General features: G+C 32.0%; 1 protein-coding gene across 2 annotated transcripts in view; it reads left to right on the forward strand.

Moving 5' to 3' along the window:
• Positions 1-25,631, forward strand: part of LOC137918994 (protein apterous-like) — a 63,807-nt gene that overhangs the window by 26,922 nt on the left and 11,254 nt on the right. For both annotated transcript variants that reach the window (XM_068762050.1, XM_068761990.1), the window contains exons 3-4: positions 11,503-11,676; positions 11,757-12,013. In XM_068762050.1, the coding sequence (XP_068618151.1) occupies positions 11,503-11,676; positions 11,757-12,013 (431 nt within the window). The remainder of the gene's footprint in view (positions 1-11,502; positions 11,677-11,756; positions 12,014-25,631) is intronic.

Here is a 25,631-nt window from a genome sequence, read left to right on the forward strand (position 1 = left end):
AAGAAAGGTCATTTTGTCACTTAAAACATAAAAAAAATTGTAAGGTAAACAATTTTTGTTGTGTTGTTTTTTTTGTTTCTTTATAGATATATTAAAAAACGACAGGTCTATTATATCCAACATTCTATTTTAGCAGTAGATGAAGAGACGTGTAAGACGTGTGCCTTTCGTCCGGTAATCAGGTTGAGCAGCTTTGTATAGTTGTGTTCTAAAATATTTTGAGCTTCAAACAATTTGAGATATAGAGTACCGTTTTTGCGACCAATTACAGAGAAGTTAATTTTTCTCGCACACGAGTTTTTTATCGTCTAAGTTAAATATGTAGTTGATTCAGATTGTTAGTTTAGTGTATTCGAACACTCTAAGTAAGTTAAACTGTCAAAAGTTATTGTGATCACTTTATTTAATATTGAAAACAATAATCGTAGTCAATTAAAAAAATCTATTTCGTACATTGCAAGAATTGAATAATAATGTAATTATAATTTTATTGTAATGTTTCATGGTCAACGATATTCTTTGGTACAACTTATTATTCTGTCGCTTGTATGAGAAAATAATAATATTGTTTTTACTATTTTCGTGTAATTTTTCCATTTTCACTTTTAATAAAAACACTAGATTGATTTAACGAAAATATAAAACAATACAACAAAAATAACAAAATAGTTGGCTTGCCGAGTTTACGCCTAGTAAAATAGTTTTTGATACATTTTAATTCTATTCAGACTCGAGTTCTAGTAATGATTAGTTTTTCGGACATTATGTTAAACGTAGAAAATTATTTTAAGTATGAGGAATTAATTATAATCATGGGAACACTGTAACAAAATTGTGAAACGGTAGGAGGCAAAAACAAGTATTAAAATCCATTTAAATAAAATTGATGTGTATTATAAAACACGATTGACAAACGCCATCGTTTTACATGAGTATTAATTCGGCTTGGTTTACGACCATCAGCGGCTTCTTTACTGTCAGCTGGTCGCGAGTTGTCCAAACCGGACCTCATCTTTATTATACTTTCATCTAACTCGCCGCTCTTTCATTAAAGTTACAAGGAATTTTATTGATTCTCGTATTTGTTTCTTTCAATGTTAAGTAAAGTAATTTTAATAGTGTTTATGGAGTAGAACTTGACAATTTACACAATTAGAACGTTTTAAATAGATACCGAGGCAAGTTTGAGAGCGTGCGCTTTAAGCCAACTTGTAAATTCCTCCCAACGGTTTCCATTAACACTCATAAATGACATTCAGTTTTAATATGTTTACCATGGCCTCCAATAACAGGTAATATACATAGATTAAAGTATTATTAATTGTACTAGGAGTAGTTTTATCATAAACTACGACGTGGTTTATTTATTTATTTTAATTATCACGCCAACAGCATAACAAAAACTTCTAAGTTTCATATAATATTGCACAAATATGAATATATTTATCTATTGTAGGTGTGCACATCCCCATTTATGCTAGCCTTTATCAAAACGTTAATAAATAATTTTAGATAATTACAAAAGGGCTCTCTAAAGAAAAAAAAGTTACAAATAATCGACATTATAATTATTATAAACATGACTTACTTTACGGTGATCATATATAGTTAAGGTTGGAAGTCGCTGGACGCGGGCAGCGCATGAACGGTCATCCTTGTGTTCTTTGGTAGATACCTGTGCCCTGAAATTGGGCGTCTATCAACTGAAAAGATGATAAAGAATCATTGCCATCGTTTCAGCAATAGGATGTCCACTGCTATACTCAAACTTTCTACTGGAGGCACTTTTAAGAGTCTCCAAAATGTCTAGCTCTAATATTTCTACATTAAATTGATTGTAGGTGTTGCTAATTTAGGCATTCGGGTGGTGTGGTGCGTCTGAGTTTGTTTTTGTGCCGCGAGGTATTAAAAGCATTTGTTATTGGACGAAGGATATAATTGAAAACCCAGCATTGATTATCTCAGTTATTAAATATAGATAATTTAAATAAATTACACTTAAGGCTAATTTTATTAATAAGACACTTTCTTTATGTTGCAAAATGTATGTACAACTATATAGATTCGTTTACATTTTGTGATTGTAATCAGCGATTCCGTTATTAATTCGATAATTTTAAGCCTATAAATTAAGATAGGGTTTAGGCCTATAAATTAAGATTTTTACTGATGAAGGTTGATTTATAGTTCAACGAAACAACTTTTACGTGCTGATAAAAAAGTGGTGCATAACTACCGTAGTGCGGTTTACAAATATTATTTGAAAACTGTAAATGGAAAGATACCGGATAAAGTGTTCGTAAATGAAGCGTTTTAATAATGATTTATTATTTTATTTTGCCTTCATGTATATAATTTTAATGCATAAAGTTTTGTGTAAAACTTTGCAAAATAAATAACCAAAAAAAAATTACTTAATAATAAAGAAATTATTACAACCATTACTCGTTTGTCATCATAGTTATTATTCTGGTAAACACTATTCAAGTAATCTTTTTGATTGTTTTATCGACTTTAAGTTAAAAAATTAATTTCTTTTTCCAGATAACAGTTTCTCCCTCGATTATTCTACAATTTTAGTTTTCTACTTCATATTGTATAGTAATAATAGATCAATTCTTAAGACTGTCGCATAAGACGATTCCAAAAGATGATTTTTTTTTAAATATTCGGGAGCTAATACCTTTATTAAAATAATTATAAGTATTTTTTTTTAAACAGTAACACACGAGACGGCCTGGCTTTAGCTAGAATATATATTTTTATTATAATAGTAAGAGGGATTTCTTTAAGAAATTGAATTACAAGATTCTTAGATAAAAGACCCATAACAAGGTCTTCTCCGCCTCGTGCGTGTATTGAGGTTTTACGCTACGCGTCCTCCCAGCAGCCACCTGTTATGCGTGCAATGAGGCCTGCCCACTATCTCAAGATCAGTGCTCCATATTTAGTGCCATGAAATCTTGATGATCATCGTACGGGCGATGATAATTTAAATAGAAACAATTTTACCTTACCGTCAAAAGTGTGAATTTACTTTTCATATTCCAGACTTCCTTTTAAACCACAGACGTTTTAAACTTTCGAAACCTCAATTATTAAATCATGTTAATTATGTCAGTTTCCTACCATATCGCCTTTTAAAAACAATTAAAAGACTTCATAGATGGTGTGAGAAATTCAACTTTTTTGCCGTTAATGAATGTTTCCTGGTTGACTGATTTTACAAGGTTCTACATTCTTGTAAAAACATACTAAACTCTAATAAGCCGAGAATTTCCAGTAAATAAAACAACGTCAAGTATTTTTGTTACTTGAACGTACGCTTGGTCAGGTCTCAGTGGATTTTCTCCTTTTCACTGATTTGGCTACAAGTGGGCGACTAGATGCAAATCGACGGACGTGTCCAGATAAGACGGCATTTGCGCAACATTTGTTTCGTTTACATACGATTTGTACTCACGTCTGGGCCCAAGAAAGTCTCCGAGTACGCTGTATAATCTGTGCGATTGCGTAATTACTGCAATTTGTCATATTTCATTTCACACTGAGTCATTCTATGCGCGGGAAAAACTGAAATAACATACTATTGTCTTATTACATTGCACGTTTTAAGGTTGATTGGTTATAGTTGTAAAAGCTTCAGATGGGTGAATGTATAGTTTATTTTCTGTCAAATGATGTATGGTACACCCTATCCAAAAATTAATGATTTTATATATAGTAAATAACTTTTTCTTATTCATTCATTATGTCAGATTATTATATCTGATAATAAAGTTATAATAATATGGTAAAGAAGCGTTTTTTTTAAAGATATTACTTTGAATTATTCTCAGGGTAATGTTTATTCAGGGTTTAAAGCCTTTACACCTATAAACAATCACCATGTATATATTATAAATGATATTCTACACAACTATAGTTATGTCACGATATTTACTATCAATGAGTAAATTTACCCTTCACCTTTCGTAATTTTATCAAAATACGAGGAAGGCTACTCTGTAACTTGATACAGGTTTTGGCATTAAGTCTTCACTTCGTTGCATTAAATACGTAAAATATCTAACAAAAACAATAAAAATAAATAACGGTTGCTTCAGGTGTAACTGCGCGCCATCAATTCATTCTAATTTAGCCATGCGGCGTCTATAATTATTGCGCTAAGAATAAATCAGTTCACACTCTCCCCTACCACTGTTTTTACAGTTATTCACAATTATAACCGCTGTCTTATAAAAATATACCATCCTTATTATTTCTGAAAATTAAGTATACTAATCTTAATATACTCTAGTGTAAAGTTTCTAATTAGGATTTCTTTATTTTTTTAAATAACCTGAGTAAAATACTTTTGATTCTATAAAGTTATAGAACTTATGACAAAAATAAATGTTTTCTGTAGTAGTGATTATAAAATCATCATCTCAAATTATATTTATTTAGACTACGTAAAAAACAAAGCGGTATCTTTGAAACTCACCATCATATCAGACGTTACACGTTCACTGGCTGCAAGGTTTAGGCCTATGTTAAAGATCGCTATGATGACCGGTCCTGCGCTGTTCGCATTTAACTTGCGAATACCTATGTCGTTGACCTACCTAGTAAGATTAAGAAAAATAAAACAAATATAAGTGAGTATATTTAAAATGATAACATGTGGTACGGTATAAGAAGAGTTTCGGGCTATTGGCTGCCGACACCGTGACGACTTCGAGCTTAACCTCAAACGCACGGTGTTAATTAATGGCAAAACTGCCGTCTATCGGTAACGCCCTATCAATCCCGGCGCATTGCAGTGGCAACCATTTATACTTATCATGGCACGTTATGGACACAAGAAGGATGTTGAAAATATCGCTGCTTATTTTTAGGATGAACTGACATTTCTTTTTTAAATGTATAGGTTTATCTCAACTTGAAATAACAGTGACATTTATATAAACAAATGCATTAGCATTTATATGTAGGTTCATTCTTTTAATTCAACATAGAACTGGTATTAAAAGACTTAGCGATGTAAGATAACGAATCCTACCAAATAAATCGTGACATGGCTCATAGCTTCTGCGTTGAACCAGCTACTGTAGTTCAGAACCGTGAGTGAAATTAAAAGATAAAGGTCCAGATGCTATACAAACTCTATATTTTCTTGAAATGATGTCTTGCAGTCTTTGTTGATATTTTGGACAAATGAAATAACAAATTAACAAGTATAACAGGAAAACCGGAGGCAAATGCCTCTAAACACCAATTAAAAATAATGTTAGTTGTGTTAAAAGTATTAAAATAAATGAGTAGTGTGCTGAATTCTTAATTTAAATTTAATAAATGATTTATTTATCTACATACATATGTGTCTATTAATCCGGACGGAGAGACATTTTGGATGTTATGCCCTAAATCTTGTAATAATTTTATCTTTATAGAATAATATAAATATCGAAAATAAATATAAACACTATAAAAAGAAAATCTTTTGAATGAGATTTTAAACACCGATGCGCTTCAGATGTATTCTCGATCTTCCATTTTTTACACAATAGGCGAGCAATTGTTTTTCACACGTTAGGCATAGGCCTCCTTTGAAGATATCTATGGGTGATATACTATAATCGCCATTTTCGGCAGGCGGGTTGGCGATCATAGTGTATTATTATGTCTTGCAGAGAATGCTGCTGCCTGTCTACTTCAACAACACAAACTTCTTTGTGAGTATTGGTAATCCTATGTAGTCAATGCACAAAGTCTGAATTATATGAGATTGTATCCCGGCAATCGAACCCGAGACTTGCGATCGCTAATCTCAATCTTCTATTGCTGGACTACCACTGATCATTGTTTCTCATGCGTTTTTAAACAACAACAATACGAGTTTGAAGCATAAATATTGTATGTTAATTTTTTTGTTTATTTTTCATTGATAAATATCAATTCGTTAATGATTTATTAACAATATCAAGAAATTTTAGTAATGCACTAGTTCAATGAAAACATTTTTATTTACTAACGGGAGATTATAATATAGCAGTTCATCGCTATATAGCTTTAAAGCGCGTTATGTGCACTTTTAAGTGCGCGGTACAGGATTATCATGAATCACCATGTCAGCCGATAGACACCCCCTGCAAGCCATAGGCCGCCCCCACAGATCGTCACGATGACCGGTCTAGCGCTGTGCATCCGGCGACTCCTCGCGGCCTTGACTATACAACGAGTATGCTATACATATTTAAAATTAGTGGTACAAAACGTAAATAAGCGTGAAAACATTTAAGCAACCTGCTATTTGATCGCGTATTTTCCGTGTTAAAATAATGGAAAAATTTTTCGAAGGTGTAAGAAAAGATAAGTAGTTATTTTTCTGTTGTATTCCGGCAGCGGCAAAATGTCGCATGCGATATTGTTGTGCATTGGCATTATCGTCGGTGAATTGGCGTGTTATATTCGTTTGGCGTGTCACATTATTAACAAATAAAGCCTGCCGCAGTCCATTGTTGGTTTCGGTGTAACGAATTGCCTCGTTTCTTGCGTGAAACGTGCGTGACGTCACTGCGGTGTCGAACCGATAAAGGACTGCGGTTTAGACACCGAATTTTTTAATTTGATCCTCGTTAGTTTAACCCGTTGACCGCATCGAAGGTTATTGTTTGAAATTTTATGCGGTCACTCGTAATTTTATTAATGTGTTCTGTTGTTCGGGCAGGTTGAACCTAGTGTTTATGAGGGTATTACGGTAAAAAAATAGTTCGGGATTTAGGTACAATGTTTATTAGAGTAGAAAAATACTTTAATTCTACTACTTTAATTTAATTCAATTAAAATGAGTAAACTCACGTAGGATGCAGGTCACTTCAAACCAATCCTATTGGTAATCCATGGAAGAGGCCTACTAAATGTTCAGCAGTGGGCATCTTTCAGCTAAAACGATGTTGAAACTAACTAATTTAGTACGGGACATAGAAGCTGATAATAATATTTCTGACTTTTTAATAGGAGTTTCTTCCTTAAGCAATGTTTTTCTCAACTTAAATAACACATTTTTTTTAAATTTTACTATTGGATCATTCCATCTATATTTTTAGTTTATTTGTAAATAATTTTATATAGAAGTACTGACAGTGGTAAACTACATTCCAGTTATTATTATTTCAAAAAGTTTTTTTTTTTCGTTTATTTTTATTATTATTGAACTTGCAGCTAATAAAAAATAAGACTGCTAAAAACGCTATAAAGGCGAAAATACGCGATAAAGAAGGATAAAGGTTTGTTTCATTGATATGCATATGCGTTGCAGTTTATCGTATGCAAAGAAACAAGAACAGCGTTGACGAATTTAATCAAAGAGTACAACGAAATTAACATTTCGGTGAAACAGGAATGTTTTCGAACACGACCCTGTTTCTTTCTTATCGCACTTACTGCAATTGTCACATTAACTGTTTAATTTTTTTTAAACTTTATTTATTTAATACTCTAAAAAAGTAAGCTGTGGTAGCAAAATAACTAGGAAAAATGACTGCTATTGGCGGTCTTGTCACAGAAAACTTCTTCTAGATAAACATAGTATGGAAATAGAAAGACAAGTATCGGGTAGTTAAGTATACATGTAAACGTACATACGTATGTAAATATATTATGGTTTACAAAATACATTATCGTTTTCAGCCCATAAACGCCCATTGCCAATGCCATGCATAGGCCTCCCCCAAAGATATCCATGGGGGCAACATATAAATAATCTCCACGCTTGGCTCGCGATCGCAGTATGGTATTATGGGACGAGGATGAAGCCGCTGCCTATCCTCTTAAACTTGTGTGTGAGCAGTGGCAATCCTAAATAATTAATGCAAAAAGTGTGAATTATATAAGCGACCTACTATCGCAAATAAAATAATGCTCAAATATTATAGTTTTTCACTCTGTTATCTCAAATACATAAACAATAATAAATGCAATAATGAATAAAAACATGAAATTAACTAGGATAATTAGTAACTAGATTTGTAGTCTTATTTTGCTTGTTTTTTTGGCCTGCACTGTAATAAATGCACATTTATTTTAATTATCTGGTCCTCGATGTATCACAAAATACTATTATGAGTTTTTACAACTGAATATATAATTTAACATTGTGAATGCAGCACTTAGGCTGATTTGGCTTGAAAATTTATTTAATATTTAGTTGTGTATAAGTCATAGGAATGCCTAGATCGCTTACTAAGTCCTTCCAGACTGTGTGGCCGCCGATAACATCTCGACTCGTGACCAGCGCCCACGTCTGCTATACTACTTCGATGGCTTCATTGTAACCTTACGAAGCCGTGGGTCAAGGGGTGGAAAGGAGGTAGGGGAAAGGGGAGTTCGCAATGCTAAGCAAAATTATATCAATTAACACCATCTTCACCGGTTTTCGTTTGAGTAAACAAAAAAATTAAGCCCTTATTGGCACGTTTAAACATTTAGATGCGTAGGTGAGTTGATAATACATAATTTTAAAACGTTGCTTTATGTAGATAACGGTTTAATCGTATCAGAATTTAATTTCGTAAGAAATCAATAATTTTTTTTAATTAATAAATTATATATATATATATATATATATATATATATATATATATATATATATATATATATATATGTATATAAAATAATAAAAGTTGACTATAATTTTTTTAACATAGTAAAAATCACTAAGATGCATTTTTGTAACTATATCCATAGTCAGGGGACAGCTAGATATATTTTTTGTTTTTTTAGGCCAAAAGGTTTCAATGAAAAACAGTCCTTATTTTTAACTTTTTTTTTATTTTAAATTTAAATTACAGCGTTATTGACTTTTAAAAGTTTCTTCTAAGTATGACATTTTTTCTGTACTGAAACATTAAATTTAAATTATTTTAATCGATTCCATATATTAACATTGAGTCATTCCTTTATGACTTGTTCGTGTCCATGAGAACATAACGCGGGATAAATGGCTTTAGTAACATGTTATTTCTACTTTTATTAGCTTTGTTTAAGACCGCTATCTTTTTGAAGTTTAACAAAGTTGTCGAGTACTGTCGTTATTCACGTGACGAGAGCTCCTAATTCCAAAATAATTGATTTCAACCTATCTTTAAAATGATTTTATTATTCGAAATAAGATCGCTTGTACTAATTATTTGAAACCCGACTAGAAAAACCTATAGGGAATATATAGTTGCCTACCTTTTCATTATTTTTTTTAAACTTTTATAAATACATTCATACTATATAACATTCTCAAATTTTATATTTTATTCAGAGATAATTTAATAAAAAATCTACTTGATGTGGGGAATAAATTCAATAAGGACATTTTGTTGGTGTTTTAGAAAATACCATTTAAAAGTTTAATCGAGATATGCGAAGTCGTGGAACCGGGACCACACCAGGATGTCTCATTCGGGAGTCGAAGTCGCTATCTCACATCTCGATTCTGAACCGGTTAAATTATTTTATTGAAATTGTTTTAATCGCATTCGCCTGCATGTTTACTTTTAAGAATATTTTTAATATGTGGATTCAAAAAGTTTAGAGAAATACGCAAATAAATAATACGTCAATTTAAAAGTAAAAATGTAACTGTAAACATCATTTATTTTATTGTAATACTTGTTTTAAAAACAGCACTTAATGACACTAGGTTTTAATAGGTTATAATATTATTATAAGCATTACTCAATCTATACAAATTTTGCCTGTACCAAAATTTTATATAATTGAATTTTAGATTTTTGAAACTGTTTAATATATGTAGCGCACGATAACATATTAATTTATGAATATGTACCAAATTCTATTCAATTGATTTTCAACGTAAGAAAAAACATTATTTTCTTTTATAATAATATATATTATACAAAAACAGAATGGCGGGATAAAAATATTAAGATGTGTAATGATAAATAGTGTCTGGTAATTTAAATACACTTGATACGAGTAAACTATGTTAAAGTTATGGATTCTTCACCAAACCAGTAGGTTTAGTTTAAGTACTGGTTTTTATACAGGTTAGTAATAAGTGTAAAACCTCAGAAGGAATGAATGTGTAGTTAAAATATATAGCACCTTTTATAATTTGATCACTCCCAAATGTTTTATTTTCCTCACGAATACGATAGCTCAATGACTTCAGACAGTACATATTCTGCGAGTAACAATAGTAAACAATAAATGTTTTAAATAAGTAGTTACACGAAATTTGAAACTCTTTTTCATACAGTGTTATCATTATGTTATCTGTTATTTCTGCAAATATTTATTTTTGAATAGACACTGTATGTAATTTCAAGAATACCAAATTCACCTAATCCGGTGAAAATTTAGTGGTCGAGATAAAAAGCTTCGCTACCTTAAATAATTTTTATCCTAAGCACCCTCTGCGGTCTGCTCCTTCTAACTAGCGGATTCTGTAAATACAACTGGGGCAGCAGTGTAAGCCAGATATAAAATAAATCAAATTCATTGGTGTACATACAGAAACCAAGTACGTTACCATATCCAAACGGGTAATATCTCTCACCTATGAATTTAAATATCTAAATAATAATGACGATTTATTTATGTTAATATTTTTTGTTGTATTTAACAATCTATGTTACCTCCTACTCTCTCTACCCAGACGACATAAAAAATATTTTACATTGCGTCAGCAACATATAACGGATGAATATTTTTTTTATGAAACTTTAATTTAATTTGAAACAAAATTCTTTTAGTACCTTTTGTTTTCCATTGCCGAAGCGAAAGAGCAAAACAAATTGAATGTTTCAAACGTTGCACTAGACTTAACGAGAAAATTTAATCTGAAAAAAAAATAATGACCTTAAAATAAAAATTTTTCGCGTAGTCTGAAATGATCATCAGTTTAGCATGAGTGAAAAAAAGTTTAGTTACCAATCTAGTAAGAAATTACAGATATCTAGTATCGATATTATCTGCAATGTTAATCATTGGAAAACTTAATTACAGATCAATCTATTTGAATTTGCTTTACGAATACAATTAAACCAATTAATTAGTGCTTGTATTTGAGTTATTGAGCCTGCCTGACCTGTGCCTGTTTGAATTAAATTCAAATTACGGTTAGGAATAGAGAACTAGAGTTACTACGTTTTAGAGCAAACGGGAAGTACTTAATTCAATTATAATGAATTTATCTAATATGAGCTCGTCACAAAAATGTGCATAAATTATTTGTTATGACCCTCGTCAAGTTGCCTCAGTTGCGTTAGGTATAGATCGGTCATTGACATTGAAATTGTAACCGGACTTGATTGTTTGCCCTCGGTTTTGTGACCTTTATTTAGTAGTGCTGTAAAATAATTTATTTTATCTAATTGTTTTAATTCTAAATGATACATTTATCATTTTATGCTAAAACTACTTAATGTTTAACAACAGTTTAAGTTTAACTGTAAATAATAATGTTATTAATTTGTGATAAACCAAGATTTTTTTTTGTTCTAGGTTATACGGCTCCAAGCGGTGCGCGCGTTGCAATACGCCGATTTCTGCGTCAGAGTTGGTGATGCGTGCTCGGGATTTAGTCTTCCACGTTCACTGCTTCTCTTGCGCTCTCTGCAGCACTCCTTTAACCAAGGGCGATACGTTTGGTATAAGAGACTCTACAGTCTATTGCAGGTGAGAAACATTGTTATAGTACAAGTAATTAATATGATTTCCTCACGTGATACATTTTGTGTTAAATAATAATGTTTTAGGCTACATTATGAAACAATGCCGGACTATGGAAACCACATGGCACTCCCTGGGCCTCCTCAAATGTGCCCCGGTCCGTATCCGGGTCCACCACCGGGATCGCACTATCAACCATATCCGTCGCCTGAATTCTCGTCAGTCGAGCCTGATGTTCCTAAAGGGCCATTCTTTAATGGAGCAGCAGCACCACCGCCTCGGCAGAAAGGCCGCCCCAGGAAAAAGAAACCAAAAGACCAAGAAATAATGACAGCCAATCTTGGTGAGTTACGAGAAATTTGTGTAAATTTTGCGCCAGCGCGAAATCATGAATTTTATAAGTTGTAACTGAAATTTAAAAGTCGTTAATTTAATAAAATTTGTTGTTATGGAAATTATTAAATGATGGAACTTTCGTATTGTCCAATCGTTACTCTTACAAGTGATTTAACACCGTAATTGAAACGATTCCTTAAACATACCTTGCACGCGGCGTCTAAGTGGTACGTCGACAGGCGGCCATTTTGTGCCTCCAAATTAATATTGATGCAAGCCCCGGGCCCGTTTTGCCGACAAAACGGTTACAATTTTATTAACACATTAAAGTCAAAATTGCACTTACCTCACGAGATTATCGGCTGTGACTTCCCGTGTGTATTTTTTAAAATAAAAAAAAAAACTTTTTGCTCCTTTTGAGATATCGAAACCAGTCCGTTTATCTGGCCGGCAGCACTCCGTCAACTGACTTCATATGCGTTCTTTGGAAAAAATTCTTCCCGATTTCGAAATTAGAACATAGCGTGCAGGCTTTCACATGGAAACATAAGAAATGTTGCTCAAAAAGTAATGATTTAACGAGCCGTGGAACATACGGTACACCGCGTGAAACTTAACCACCACAATAAGTTCATAAATCTCGAAAGTATTTTAAAGACTGATGATCACTCGATACAATTATTAACTGTTAAATATCGGACAGAGACCATGAATGTGTGTGAAGCTCCGTAACTGAGATAATTAAGAATAGGTTTTACAATCGATTGATTCACTTCTTGCGCCAATTATTACGTTACACGTATCGGAAGTTTGGAGAACACTTTAATCCTTTGTCGCAGATAATTGATACAATATTAACACGGTTTTTATGGTATTCCACGTACACAAATGCAATTAAAACTGTGTAATTGAGGTCATATCGAGGTTATTCCAATAAATAACTATTTGTACACGTTACTATTTTTGTAACATTTCCATGTAATTTGTCTAATATGGGGCGTGCAGGTTTTTGGTGTGGTCGTCGAACCGCTCACGTGTAGGACGTAAACCTAAGTTCATCATACTCGCACCATTTCAATGAACCGTAACTACCTCAGATATTTCACCACTGATTGATGGATGGCTTAATGTGTTATCATATTTGTTTTTGGACTCATATTATTTAAGAAGAAATATCAGTAAATTATCGGGCAATTTTCTCGCTGAATTTTACTCAGTAATTAAAAAATACTTGAGAATATTGATATAACAGGTAGCATGTAATTAAATAATTAGTTTCGTTACTTCAGCAGATATACAAAAATTTTGACGTAAAAAAAATTTAAAGAAAGTTGATAATTAATTGTTTTTTTTTGTGTGAAGATAATGTATTATTCAAGCAATTTCAAAGTAGCGCGAAGGTAATTTTGAACACGTAAATAAATATGTGATTACGATATAATTGATCGTTTATTTAATTTGGCAACAGTATGTCTAAAGTGATAATAAATGAAACGATAGATCATAAAAATCATTAAAGTTTTCTCGACCACGACATTACCTGAGAAGATATTTACTGTGTTGTTTATAATGTGACATTGAAAGCTTTCGTTCCACACTCGTTTCACTATCACTTCATTTCTTTTCTCGACGTTTGGAACCTACTCGTTTATTGAATTAATGTTATAATTTATTTCGAGTAGTCGTATCGTAAAACTCATTCATTTAATTGGACTTAATTTTGTGTATTCCGATGAATTGATTTGTACAAGAGTTTTATTATGGATAAATGTGTAATGTAAAGAAATGTTTCTAGTGTTCGTTTTTTAAATTATAAAGATATGATGATTTATTTTTCAAATTTCATTATATTGACTTACCATATTACATATTTAATTACCATATTACATTAACCATATTACATTTTATTTAATAATTACAAATAATATGTAAAACAGAAAAACTTTCATAAACTGAAAAACAAACCTTTGAGTGGAAATATTACGGAAATATTTATCTAAATCAATTCCATTAGGACTTGTAAGTTCCCGCCAAGAATTTCTCTTTGTTTGAATTAATCTAAATACGATTGTCAGATTTTATACTTTTCATTTATTATAAAACAGTATAATACTCTATCTCCTTATAACAAGATTTGATTAAAAAAATGTCATTCAGTATCATAAAATAAAAAAAGGTTTTAACTTTTCTGCCAATCCATGTTAGCAAATTTGATGTTTAGATGACTCAACGATGTGCCAATTATAAGATACTTTTTGCTGCTACTCGATAAGATAATAATATAGTAATAATAACAGATAATATGACGCGCAGTAGGTGAGATTCTTACGTGATTCGGTTCATAGAGTGACATGGCGGAAGTCCGAAATTTCCTGTATTAATATACATACGCTTAAACATAACCTCTGTTTTAATACTTCATCACCATTTGAGCCATCGGACTCCCACAGCTGGACATAAGCTTTGTCCAAAGATTTCCAATAAGGCCTGTTGGAAGCGACATTTGGCGTTGGAATCACAAATTATCAAAGCTATGGATTACAAAGATATCTTTTTTATATTATATTAACTAAGTATTTCCTGACAATATGTAATAATGTTTTTTATAGTTTTAATTCTTGTGACAAACTTTTGACTGAATACGAGGTCTTTTAAGCGGGAATTAGCTGTGTAGAATTATAAGAGTAAATTGCTTTTATTAACATATTACTACATAATTAATTTAAGGTTTAATTAATAATTCATCAAACGACAATTAGCACCAATCCGAAGAATAACCGGTCGTTTATAACATAAAAAATTAATGTTCAACAAACAATTAAATACATTCTTTGTTATAATGATAAAAAATACAACCTAAGTATATGAAATCGCAAAATTATTTGTAAATTAATTACTGCGTCACGTATTGCGTTACACTAGAACTTACTGGTTTTTACTTCCAATGGGGCGCGTCACCCCCTGTTACACGAAGCTGAAATTTGAAGTACGATTCTCGGTTTATATAATGTCATAAATCTGTTACCGGATGAAGGAGGGATACTTTTTTGTATTTATTGCTTGAACCGTGTAAGAATACATGTTCTGTAATGATCTGTCTAAATCTGAATGATGATCTGGCTAAATATAAAGTTTCTAGTCAGTATTTAATTTATTTTATTTATGGTTAACTGATTCGAATAATTCAATACGGTCCCTGTTGAAAAGATAACGTATTCGACAAAATAAATTTTACAAGATGAAAACCAAAATGAAACGTTATTATTTGCTATCAGAACATATTAATTAACGAATGGCGTGAAATTACGCATATTTTACTTTTTATAGATCTCTCGAAGAACATTTACTAAGCCAACGGTGATGAGTAAACTAAATCATAAAAGAAAAATAACAATAAGCGGATTATATCAAGGAGACCTTGTTGACATATTTTCAATTTTTCCGAGTATTTTTGCAATATATTTTATACGTAAATTGCAATCAGCCGTAAAACCTTCCTTTCATTTAATTAAATTATTAGTTCTTTTAATATCAATTGATATAATGTTGGCATAGAATTGTAAAACTCATTCTTTTGATAAATATTATGGAAATCCTATATATACAGGTATAAATGTACATGTGTACAAGCTTAATAGGGGTTAGTATCGCTTACTTGTCAGCAAAGTAAAAAATTAAGTATAAAATTATCACTTTGTAATACGAACAATAAATAGTTTTAATCTTTAGTAGCCCAGATTCTGATAACGCTTTTTTTTAGTGTATCGTTATTATTTTATTTTTTGTTTTTGAAAATGGAAATCAATTGTTTCAGAAATGTTGATAGCAAATAGGTTATATATTCACCTCTTTAAGGCTTTTTTTACACCTGTAACCAAAAATCCTGAATCTAAAGAGAAAATTACTGGACTAAACATAAGTAGATTTCTTATGAAAAAATTATAGAAATTATTCGACATTCTACATTTATGAAGCTCTTTTAATTCCGTGGTATAAAATGGGTTTGAGTTATGTACGTCTAAGTACATTTAATATTACCAATAAATAAGCGTGGTTTCCTATTCAAACGGGTTTAACCTTTATTAATATTTATGAAATAACTTATATAATTCACATGATAATGGAAGTATAAATTTAAAAAAAGTTATTTATGTGTATGGTGTCGTTAAAAATTGCACCTTGCGGTTATGGCGCAACAGCGGCGGGATCGTCCGCATAGTGTCGCTGGCCATTACACCCAGTTTGGTCAGACTTGTTTTTGTTCTTGCAACCATTTTCGTGGATCTGGTTAAGTTTTTCAGCAACCAATTACAAGGGAACGTCGGTTTGCGTAACATTAGTGAAAGGCGGGCTGTGGGAGTCCCACGTATCGGCATGAGAAGCCCTTCGTACAAGCCCACGTAATGACTGCCTCATAAATATACTCAGAAACCATTACAGTCAAACATTTTAGAGTTATGAAGTTAGCTCTTTGTTTAAGGTTTAATGTAATTGTTAGAAATTGAAAGTAATATTTAAATATATGTAAATTATTTTTATATTATCTTTAATATTTTCATTCCAGTAAGAACAGAAATTATTTATTAAATTTTTCGTCTTCATAAAATAATATTGATAGAAGAACACAAAATAATTAGCTTCTTAATACGGCTAAAGAGTAAAGAACAATTTTTTTTTCATTTTTCCTCAAACGTTAAAAGCATAACAATGCTTTCTATACCGTTTTAATGTTTTCGTTTAGTTAGTCCAATGCATGAAGCCATCCATTTTAATATTGTTATCGTACGAAATATCACAACGGCAACAACTTTCGAGCACCAAGGCACTAGCTGTAAGGCGAGGAATAAGTTTACTATCAGATTGTGGGAGGTTATTCTGATGTCAACCAAACAACTAAGAACGCACGTGAATAAGGACGCAACGACGTCTACGTTGTAACAGGGACATCACGTAGTTCTAATGTGCAGTCAACTTAAATGTAAATTGGGATAAGGTTATTTTTAGTTATTCTTAGTTTTATTTATCTGCGTTTGTTATCTGATGAGAACTGGGAATTAAGATCTCTATTGTGTAAAGAAAATTTTGTTCACCGTGCTATTAGGTTTGTTACCTATCTACTTGTATCTATGAAGGTCTTATTTCTGCTACTAATGCAGTGATAAAACAATACAGTGTTTTTATTTTCATTATCATATCTATCGAAACACGCCTACTGCAAAGTCTTGCACCTTGCAGTAGGCGCCTTTACTTTTATATAGCTTCTTTTCGCGATCTTGGCTATGCATCGGTCCACTTAGTGGGGGGCCTCCCATGCTGCATCCGCCAACTGGTGGTCACCGCTCGAGAACTTTTTAGTCGCAACGGCTGTCGAATTTTTTTACTTAATTGTCTTTGTAATTAGGGCGATTACTACAATAATCCGGTTAAAAACTATACAGTTTTTATCAATACTTCGGAGAACTAGTCTGATAAATTCTTGTAGTAGAGTATTATTTATTTACTAATTATAATTAATTACTGGTGGTAGGTACAACGGCAACGTCTAATTTTGCGGCCAAACGCATCAGTGTTCCGGTTGGTGAGATGTATAATCTCATGTGTTAAGACGGCGAGTGCAGTACAAATGCGGCCATGCGCGCCATTTTATATTTATTAAGACTAGGGAGCGTCATGTTGCGATAGACCGGTCGTGTCTCTTACTATCAGGTGACTATATGTGCTTTTAAACGCTTTACGCTCGTCATCAGTGTTTACAAAAAAAAAAAGAAATTATTGTCATCTGTATAGCGTCGGGTTTTTGAAAAATGAGAATAATAGCATAGGCGACGGACACATATTTATTCATTTATTATTTTAGAAAACATACATCTAAATTAAATAATAAAAGATCACAAATATAGAAAAACCATTTAAAAGTTTTTACAAATATATATTACAATACACAGTAATGCTAGCGGAATTATATACAATTCTGTTTTTTTCGTATATTTCAAAAATTTCTTCAAATATGATTTGCCAATCGCCAGAGAAAAAAAAAGAATGAAAAAATTACTAACTCTACCTACAACTTTCGTTACAAGCTATTGGTCAGAAAATGAATAAATAAAAGGTAATTCAGAGTGACCATCATCTCATCCTCATCAATTTAATATCTTTAAATTAAACCGCGACTTATTTCAAATAAAAGTTTGATACTTCTTATCTATTGCCATTTTTTGTTTGACTACATCCTAACATGTCTTTTTGGTTTTGATTGACGTCAAATATTTGACGGCTAGGGACAGAAGTTTAATCTACTGTACTCTAATTATATCTCACCTTTGGTTTTTACATTTTTCTCTTCTCTAGAATAATCTTTCCGCCTTAACTAATAACTAAATAACTTGGAAGAAATACCTGAATTATACGAGCTGTCTTTGATTTTTGCAATAAGCGATACGATTCGAAATCCGTTTTTATTTAAAAGGAGATATTCATTCTCATCGTAAGGTGCTACTAAGCGACTTAAATAAAAAGTCTAAAAGTACTTCATGCAGTCTATTTTTATTTTCTATTTCTTTTCCAATGTAAAAAAAAGTTATCGAAATAATATCCATTTAAGTTTTCTTCAACGAATACTGGATATAAATTGCGTTCCAATGAAAGAAATTAACACATATAATAATTAGTTATTCTTGTACCAAATATACTGCCGTCGTTATTTCGATGCGATTATTGTTCTTTTAAATTATGTAACAAATGTGTTGTATAAATCTTTATTACGTTTTCATAGCCAAAAAATCCTAAATTGATATTTTATGAAATAACCAAAAATGCGTAATTACTTTAATAGTCTCTGTAAACAGGACAAAGGATGCTCTTTCAGCCAATGTTCTTTCGGGGAGATGGTGTCTAAACCTAAACTTATTTTTCAACATTCATAAATTTACTTCAGTTTCTTTTTTAACCTAATATATTTCTATATGAATGAAGACTTATTATAATTAGCTTCTAATTTAACTACACTATTATTTTGTACATATGTGATTACCTCCAGCTAAAAGTCTTCCATATAAATAAATAGATAAATAATGATTTTCAAAGGTTTTTACTTTTAAGTTTAATCGCGATTTAATTTAAGGCCTATTTTACGTCTGGCTATCGGGTAATGCGTACAATCGAATAGACAAGGACTTGTTGGCAACTTTTGCGCATTCGTGTTGCGCACACGCATACCTTGCGTGACAAGAGGAGGGGAAAGGGGGAGTCTTGGGCGTTCCGTCCGTACCCACACCGGCATATGTCAGATCGTCACCTAACGGCCTAGACATCACACGCGGCTTTTCTTTTTAATGATTCTCAAATAATTTAGACCTTCAGGCAAATATTTGGCAGGTTAGCAACGCAGTTATAATATGTAGACATACGTCTAATGTATGAAAAATTATTAACTTATTATTTTAAAAAGTCACCACCAAAATATTAAAAAAATGGAATAAGATCTTTAGCAAAGTAATTAGTAATCAAAAAGTTATAATAGGTAATCGTATGTTATGTTTACGAAACAAACATTAACCAACATTTCTGTTTAAAAAAAAATTACAATGTTTGCATCTGTATAGTTGTGTATCACAAAAACTCCGACTTAAATCTTTTTAAAGTTTTATAAATTTAATATCTTAAACCAAGTGGCATTACAACTTCTCGTGTCGACGTTTTTATTGATTGACTTTAATCATTTATACGACCAATATAGATCAAGATGTAAGATCAAAATATACGGAACAGGTTTCATGGTAAAATAACATAATTATGTTAATGCATAGTTTTGATAAGATTTTGTAATGAATCTTTAAAGTTAATTACTTTTAACGAACTTTCTCTTTTTTAGTTCGATTACATATTACATAATTTTTATACTAGGCGTTAGTGATGGCAATGGAAATTGGTTCAGTTCGACGATATATTATGTTCACATTTAAACTTTTCACCATAATTCTTAAAAATTAGTTTGATGTTTATTGTTGTGTCATTTATACATAGTTGTCATAGAACTGAAAAATTGGTGTTTTAGGTAATGTATTATTACTTAATGTTTTTACTCGTACTTTATAATCATACAATTTTTAGACAGTAGTGGGAATATAAGACCTAACTACTCGTTTCTGACACCAAATACTTCTCATACTTATTTCCTAAGTTACTGAGAATACTATTTTTAACCACAATTTTAAGCATGTTCTAACAGTTTTATCTATGCTTTATATAATTAAAATTTAATGTTTTAGAAACTTAAATAAAATCGGTCCCAATGAACTCTGTAAAATTTCATAACTCGTTATTCGGAAACCATTCGTAATGGAATTTAAAAAACATTCCGGCGTCGTAATTATTTCGCAGTGCGGTGAACTTAATTCGTACACATAATTATAATTACATACCCGTCTCGACATCGGAGAGAGCACGTCGTATCGCCCTAAGTTTTCGAGCGGTGTGTCCATAAATTACCCACAAACAGGCGGATAAAAAAATACGCTTCCTACTTCAATAACGGGAGCGAAGTAAATTATACGCCGTAATGAAGTTGTCCCATCTGCTTCCCCGGGTCACGTGGTCTCACCTTTTACGTTTCCTTTTTTTTACTTTTGTTTTAGAAGTTTTCTATCAGTCGGGCTCGGGACCGCCATAAATTTAATATAGCTGCATCTACGACAGCGTGATTTATTCCCTGCCAAAATATGTGCCTGTGTTTTTTAATATCTTTTCGGCATCGGATGTGTCGAGTAGCGTCCGACGATCATACTGATAGGGTGACCGCGCTCCTCGGACGACGGTAGTTGGTTTAAAAAAGACTCACCTTTTTATTTTTACTGAAACAAAAAGCCGTTTGTGTACTTTAAGTTTTTCCTAAGTCCTTTTATTTTGGTATCGATTAAAGATTACACCGCCAAGAAAGCTTTCAATGTTATTTCGATCGTTTCCAAAACTTTTACTTTTGCTTCATATAATTTTTAATTGATCTTTTACTTTACTTCTACTAACATCTTGTGATTATATTCTTTAATATGATATTTGTGTTTATTTACTAATGTGGTACAGGATCTAAGATAACGTAATTTTTCAAAAGCTTGTAATTTGAACAGCCTAACAAATTGAAATGAGTATTTTTTTTACGTACTTACTTTACATTGTAATAGTTTCATCAATTAATAATCATAAATATATTCAAAATGGTAATAATATCCCTTCCGTTCATGGTTTCACTACACGTCAGTGGGCTAATGTGATATCCATGTAAGTTCGTTTTGTAAGCGCCGCTATCTCTTTTGAGACATCTGTATCAGTGGCACACCGACCCAATAGCTTTATATTGAAACCTTATTTATTACTCGGACCTCTTTCAAATTTAGAATAAGAACGTTTTGTATTCGAGAACCAAGATGTCTCTATTAAAGAGTTTAAACATATTTTAGAGACCTCTGATGGACTTAAGATTTTAGTATGGCTAATTTAATATCCTCGTTAATTCATTTAAAACAATTACGTTGTTCATGCTAAAATAAATATATTAATATAAATGTCTAGTTAAAAAATGCTTTGCATAAGACGCTGAAATTTTTTATTACGTTTAAAAAATGTTTATGAATTAGTTTTAGATTAGACATTTGTAACAAATATTTATACAGAATGATTGCATACAGGTGTAAACGCGTTAAAGAAGTGAATGTATGTAGCTATATATTTGTTAGCGTTTACAAGCATTAGCATTTGTCAGCAAAAAGCTTTTAGACCTATTTCCAACCACCATGTTTAAAGTGATCATTCTGAAATAAAAAAGCAACAGTTTATTTTCTCTACTGGAATGCGACAAGGCATTAATTTCTAATTTTCTGGAAGTACAAAATCTGCGGAAACAGATATTAAACAATAATTTAGAATACGCGTTTTTTCACTGAATCATCATTACGTTATTTATTATTTCTGGACGCAGTGATTTTCAGATACGGTGTACCATACATTAGATAAAAGGTAATTAGCAATACAATAACCTCTTTAAAGTTTTAACACCTAAAATCTATCATCTTGTATATCTTTATATTAAGATAACTCCATGAAGCGACTTCATAAGCACCAAGTAAAATATAAAATAGATGTCTGCCTCCACATCTGATTAAGTACATAAATAAAATAATAATGCATTCTGTTTAATTAGTATTTTATTTATAAACCGCAAACTTAATGTGTGATAAAAATTTTTGAATATTGAAAAAAAGGTAAATCCATTGGTATAGTATTTGTGCCACTTCAATAAATATATCTGCATAATCCAGGTCTTGTATTTCGATTGACTGCTGTCATTGCGTGTATACAGGATGATTGGTTTCAGGTGTAAAAGCTTTAAAGTGGTGAATGTATATCCTATTTGTCCCAATATCCAATTAGCCTGTATAAGGTGATAGTTCTGAAACATGTCTTTTCCATTGGAATACTACAGGCCAAAACTTCTGACAGTACAAAGTCTGCCGGGACTAGATTTTTGGGTAGGATATACATTAATTGACAGCATTTAAATCCACCCCTTAAAACCCTTTACACAAATCATCACGTAAATGAAATTTCTATCTATGTATTTAATCACATATCTTAAAACCATAAAGCATAGAGACTTGAAATTTTGTATGAATCTTCCTATTGCCCAGAAGAAGTAAACTAGATTTTACGAAATTCCATCCGCAAGTGGAGTTTCTATTTTTCTAAACTATAGTTCTCATAGGTATAAAATTTGTTATTTTTTGGCGTGTTAAAAATTACACATAGTTTATTACAATTATTCACAAATGGCATCACGGGTCACACGAAGCGGGCGGAAGGCATCTTTTTGCAAGGCAAATCTTTTTCTATATATAAGTACATGAATACAGTACTTTCATAGGATATTTAGGTAATTTTCTCAATAGATTTAATAGATTAAATTTCATTGCATTTTATTTAGTAAATTAAAGATAATTAATATTCAGGTCTAGTGAACACAAATAGCAACAGTCCAATATCAATAACCGTGGTAACTAACGACTTAAAACGTGAACCATCGTTTAGATATCCATCGACGCTGTATAACTCCTCAGTTTTAGGAGTAATAACCGTTGAAATACGACCGGCGCTTCACCGCTTCGCGCCACTCCGCGCCTCAATACGTTCTATGCCCTGAAGCCTCCAGTAGCGCCCCCTGCTGGCACGTTACGTGATACTACATACGAAGCTACGGTCTCTCATACTATTAAATTAATATTTTTATTTCTCTGCGTTGAGATGTTAGACAATTCTATCGTTCATAGAAATCTATTATATTAAGTCTACGACCATCTTCAATATATTTTTAGCCAGACCCTATGGTGAATTATTTTGCGGTGTCATCAGTAACAACAAAAGTATACAAACGTATTAAAAGTTAGTGGCCACCGGACGAGATGCTATCGGATAGGAAATCTTACCTTTTTTGCCGGGTTGAAAACATGAATGGTGCGTACGATTTATGAGATCACAATGACCTTTTTATAGCTCAACCATTTTTTTTTAAACTTTTTTTTGCTCTCGGTGCGTTATCTATGTATATTTTGTGTCTCAATCGATTAATAAGGTCTCCTTTTAACGGACGTGACGTTTTAGTACCGCGATCTTATTTATCGATAGGTGCCTTAACCGAATTTTGTGCGAATAGTTTCATAAATAAAGTAAAGTGACAACGAAAAGAAGGACTTTTAAGGTATACGTATTTACATTTACAAGACGTGTTGAGTGCGAGATAAACATTGGAAAGTTTCCGCTTTGCAAATACTGCTATGCCCGAGGAAAGACCGTATCAAGCACCTAGCACGTGTGCCTGAAGCAGGTCACTGACCACCACTTTAGTTAGATCTTCCTCTCCCACCTTTTACTTTTCGGAATGCACGATGCATAAGGGGATATTCAACTGTTACGGAGGTTCTCCGTGTTCTCTCACTAGTTTTATTGTTACCAGAGGGTGCATAAATCATGTCAAGTAAACACAAACGTTCCGTCAACGTGGCAGATCGCAGCCGCGATCTAAGCCCGACCGCCTTTATTACCTTTGCATTAAAACTTTAAGTTCAACGTTCTATGCATTATATTTTTCAATTAAGCTCATAATTTAATGTTACAATTAAATGCATCTTTGAAATTTTATGTAAAACGAGGCGCATATGCTCGTCAAACTTTCATTGCAGAACTTACAAACTTTAATATTTGCTCTATTGTATTTTATACGAAACAACATTAGGAGAACTATGCCCTGCAGTAGGCGTCTATCGGCTGATACAATGATGTGTGTACAAGTAATCGAAAGAAATATGTATAGTAATAATAACTAAAAAACTACAATGGGCGGTCTTATTAATTATGGCAATATCTTACAGAATATCATCTGCGGAGTATATGTTTCGTTTTTAAAATATTATAGTTATATAACATGTACAAAAATTATGTGATAGTTCAATGGCAGGATACGTAAATTCAAACACACGATTTCACTATGTAGGCTTACAGCAATATCGATAATAAAATTTCCTTCCAGCGGCTCGCTTGATCGGTAAACACGGACGTTTTGGTAGCGGTTTGTTCAAAAGCGGTTGCAATTTATGAGAATCGGGTGCAATGGTCATTAGGCAACGAGTAAAACGTTCCATCGGACGCTTACTTACCTACAAGACTAATTGTTCACGTAAAACAATTATAAAGGTTTACGCGACTTTCTTTACGTGGTAATATCGGAATGAATTTGTTAAAGAAATTTCATTTATAATACTTTAGTGGTCTAAATAAATTATTATTTTCATAGTTCGTATAATTATCGCAAATTATTAATTTTGTCATGTTATATAAAAATTAACGTCTATTAATTATAAACTTTGGATCCTGATGATGCCGTTTTCATCATAATTTCAGCAATACGTCCACTTTGGGCATAAGTCTTACCTATAGATATTCAATAAGACCATTTGAGGGAGCTTGCAACTAGTGTCTTTCGACGAACTTAACGGTGAAGCGTATATCGTTATATATTGTAGATAAAATTTTAATACAAATACGGAGTTATTTTTTTATTTAATTTGCCACTGTTTCAGCCGTGATGTTACTTGAAAGCATATTTAATTTTTTAAACAGCGGACTTGTTGAACTTCGTTCTATGTTCAACCCTTCACGTTTCGGGATAGTTATTGGCAACAATCTTTATTGGTCATAAAACCCTTTACACGGCAGCCGGCCTTTCCCGTCACGGATACGTCACGGTGACGTTGAGAAATCATAAAAGAAAACATTGAGCGGTACGCAGCGACCGATTTACGATTGAGAGTAAGCGTTTTTTTTTAGATTTATTTATGAAGTCTTTCGGAATTCTAAAGCACTTTCCGTCTATCAACTAATTAAAAAGTACGCATTACTGAAAATAATGTTATTGAAAATTTCTTCTTTTGATACCTAATTTATAATATTACGCTCTTTTTTCCTTAGTAGACAATGAATATTTCTTCAATATTTTTAATATACGTAAATACCTTCACAGCTTTCATATAAGATACTGAGTACGATCAGTAATTATTCTTTATGTTAAAATATTTAATTACATC

Source organism: Battus philenor, unplaced genomic scaffold, assembly GCF_028537555.1.
Source record: "Battus philenor isolate CCGP_79_NKW_IND1 unplaced genomic scaffold, ilBatPhil1.0.hap1 SCAF_1, whole genome shotgun sequence".
Taxonomy (NCBI): domain Eukaryota; kingdom Metazoa; phylum Arthropoda; class Insecta; order Lepidoptera; family Papilionidae; genus Battus; species Battus philenor.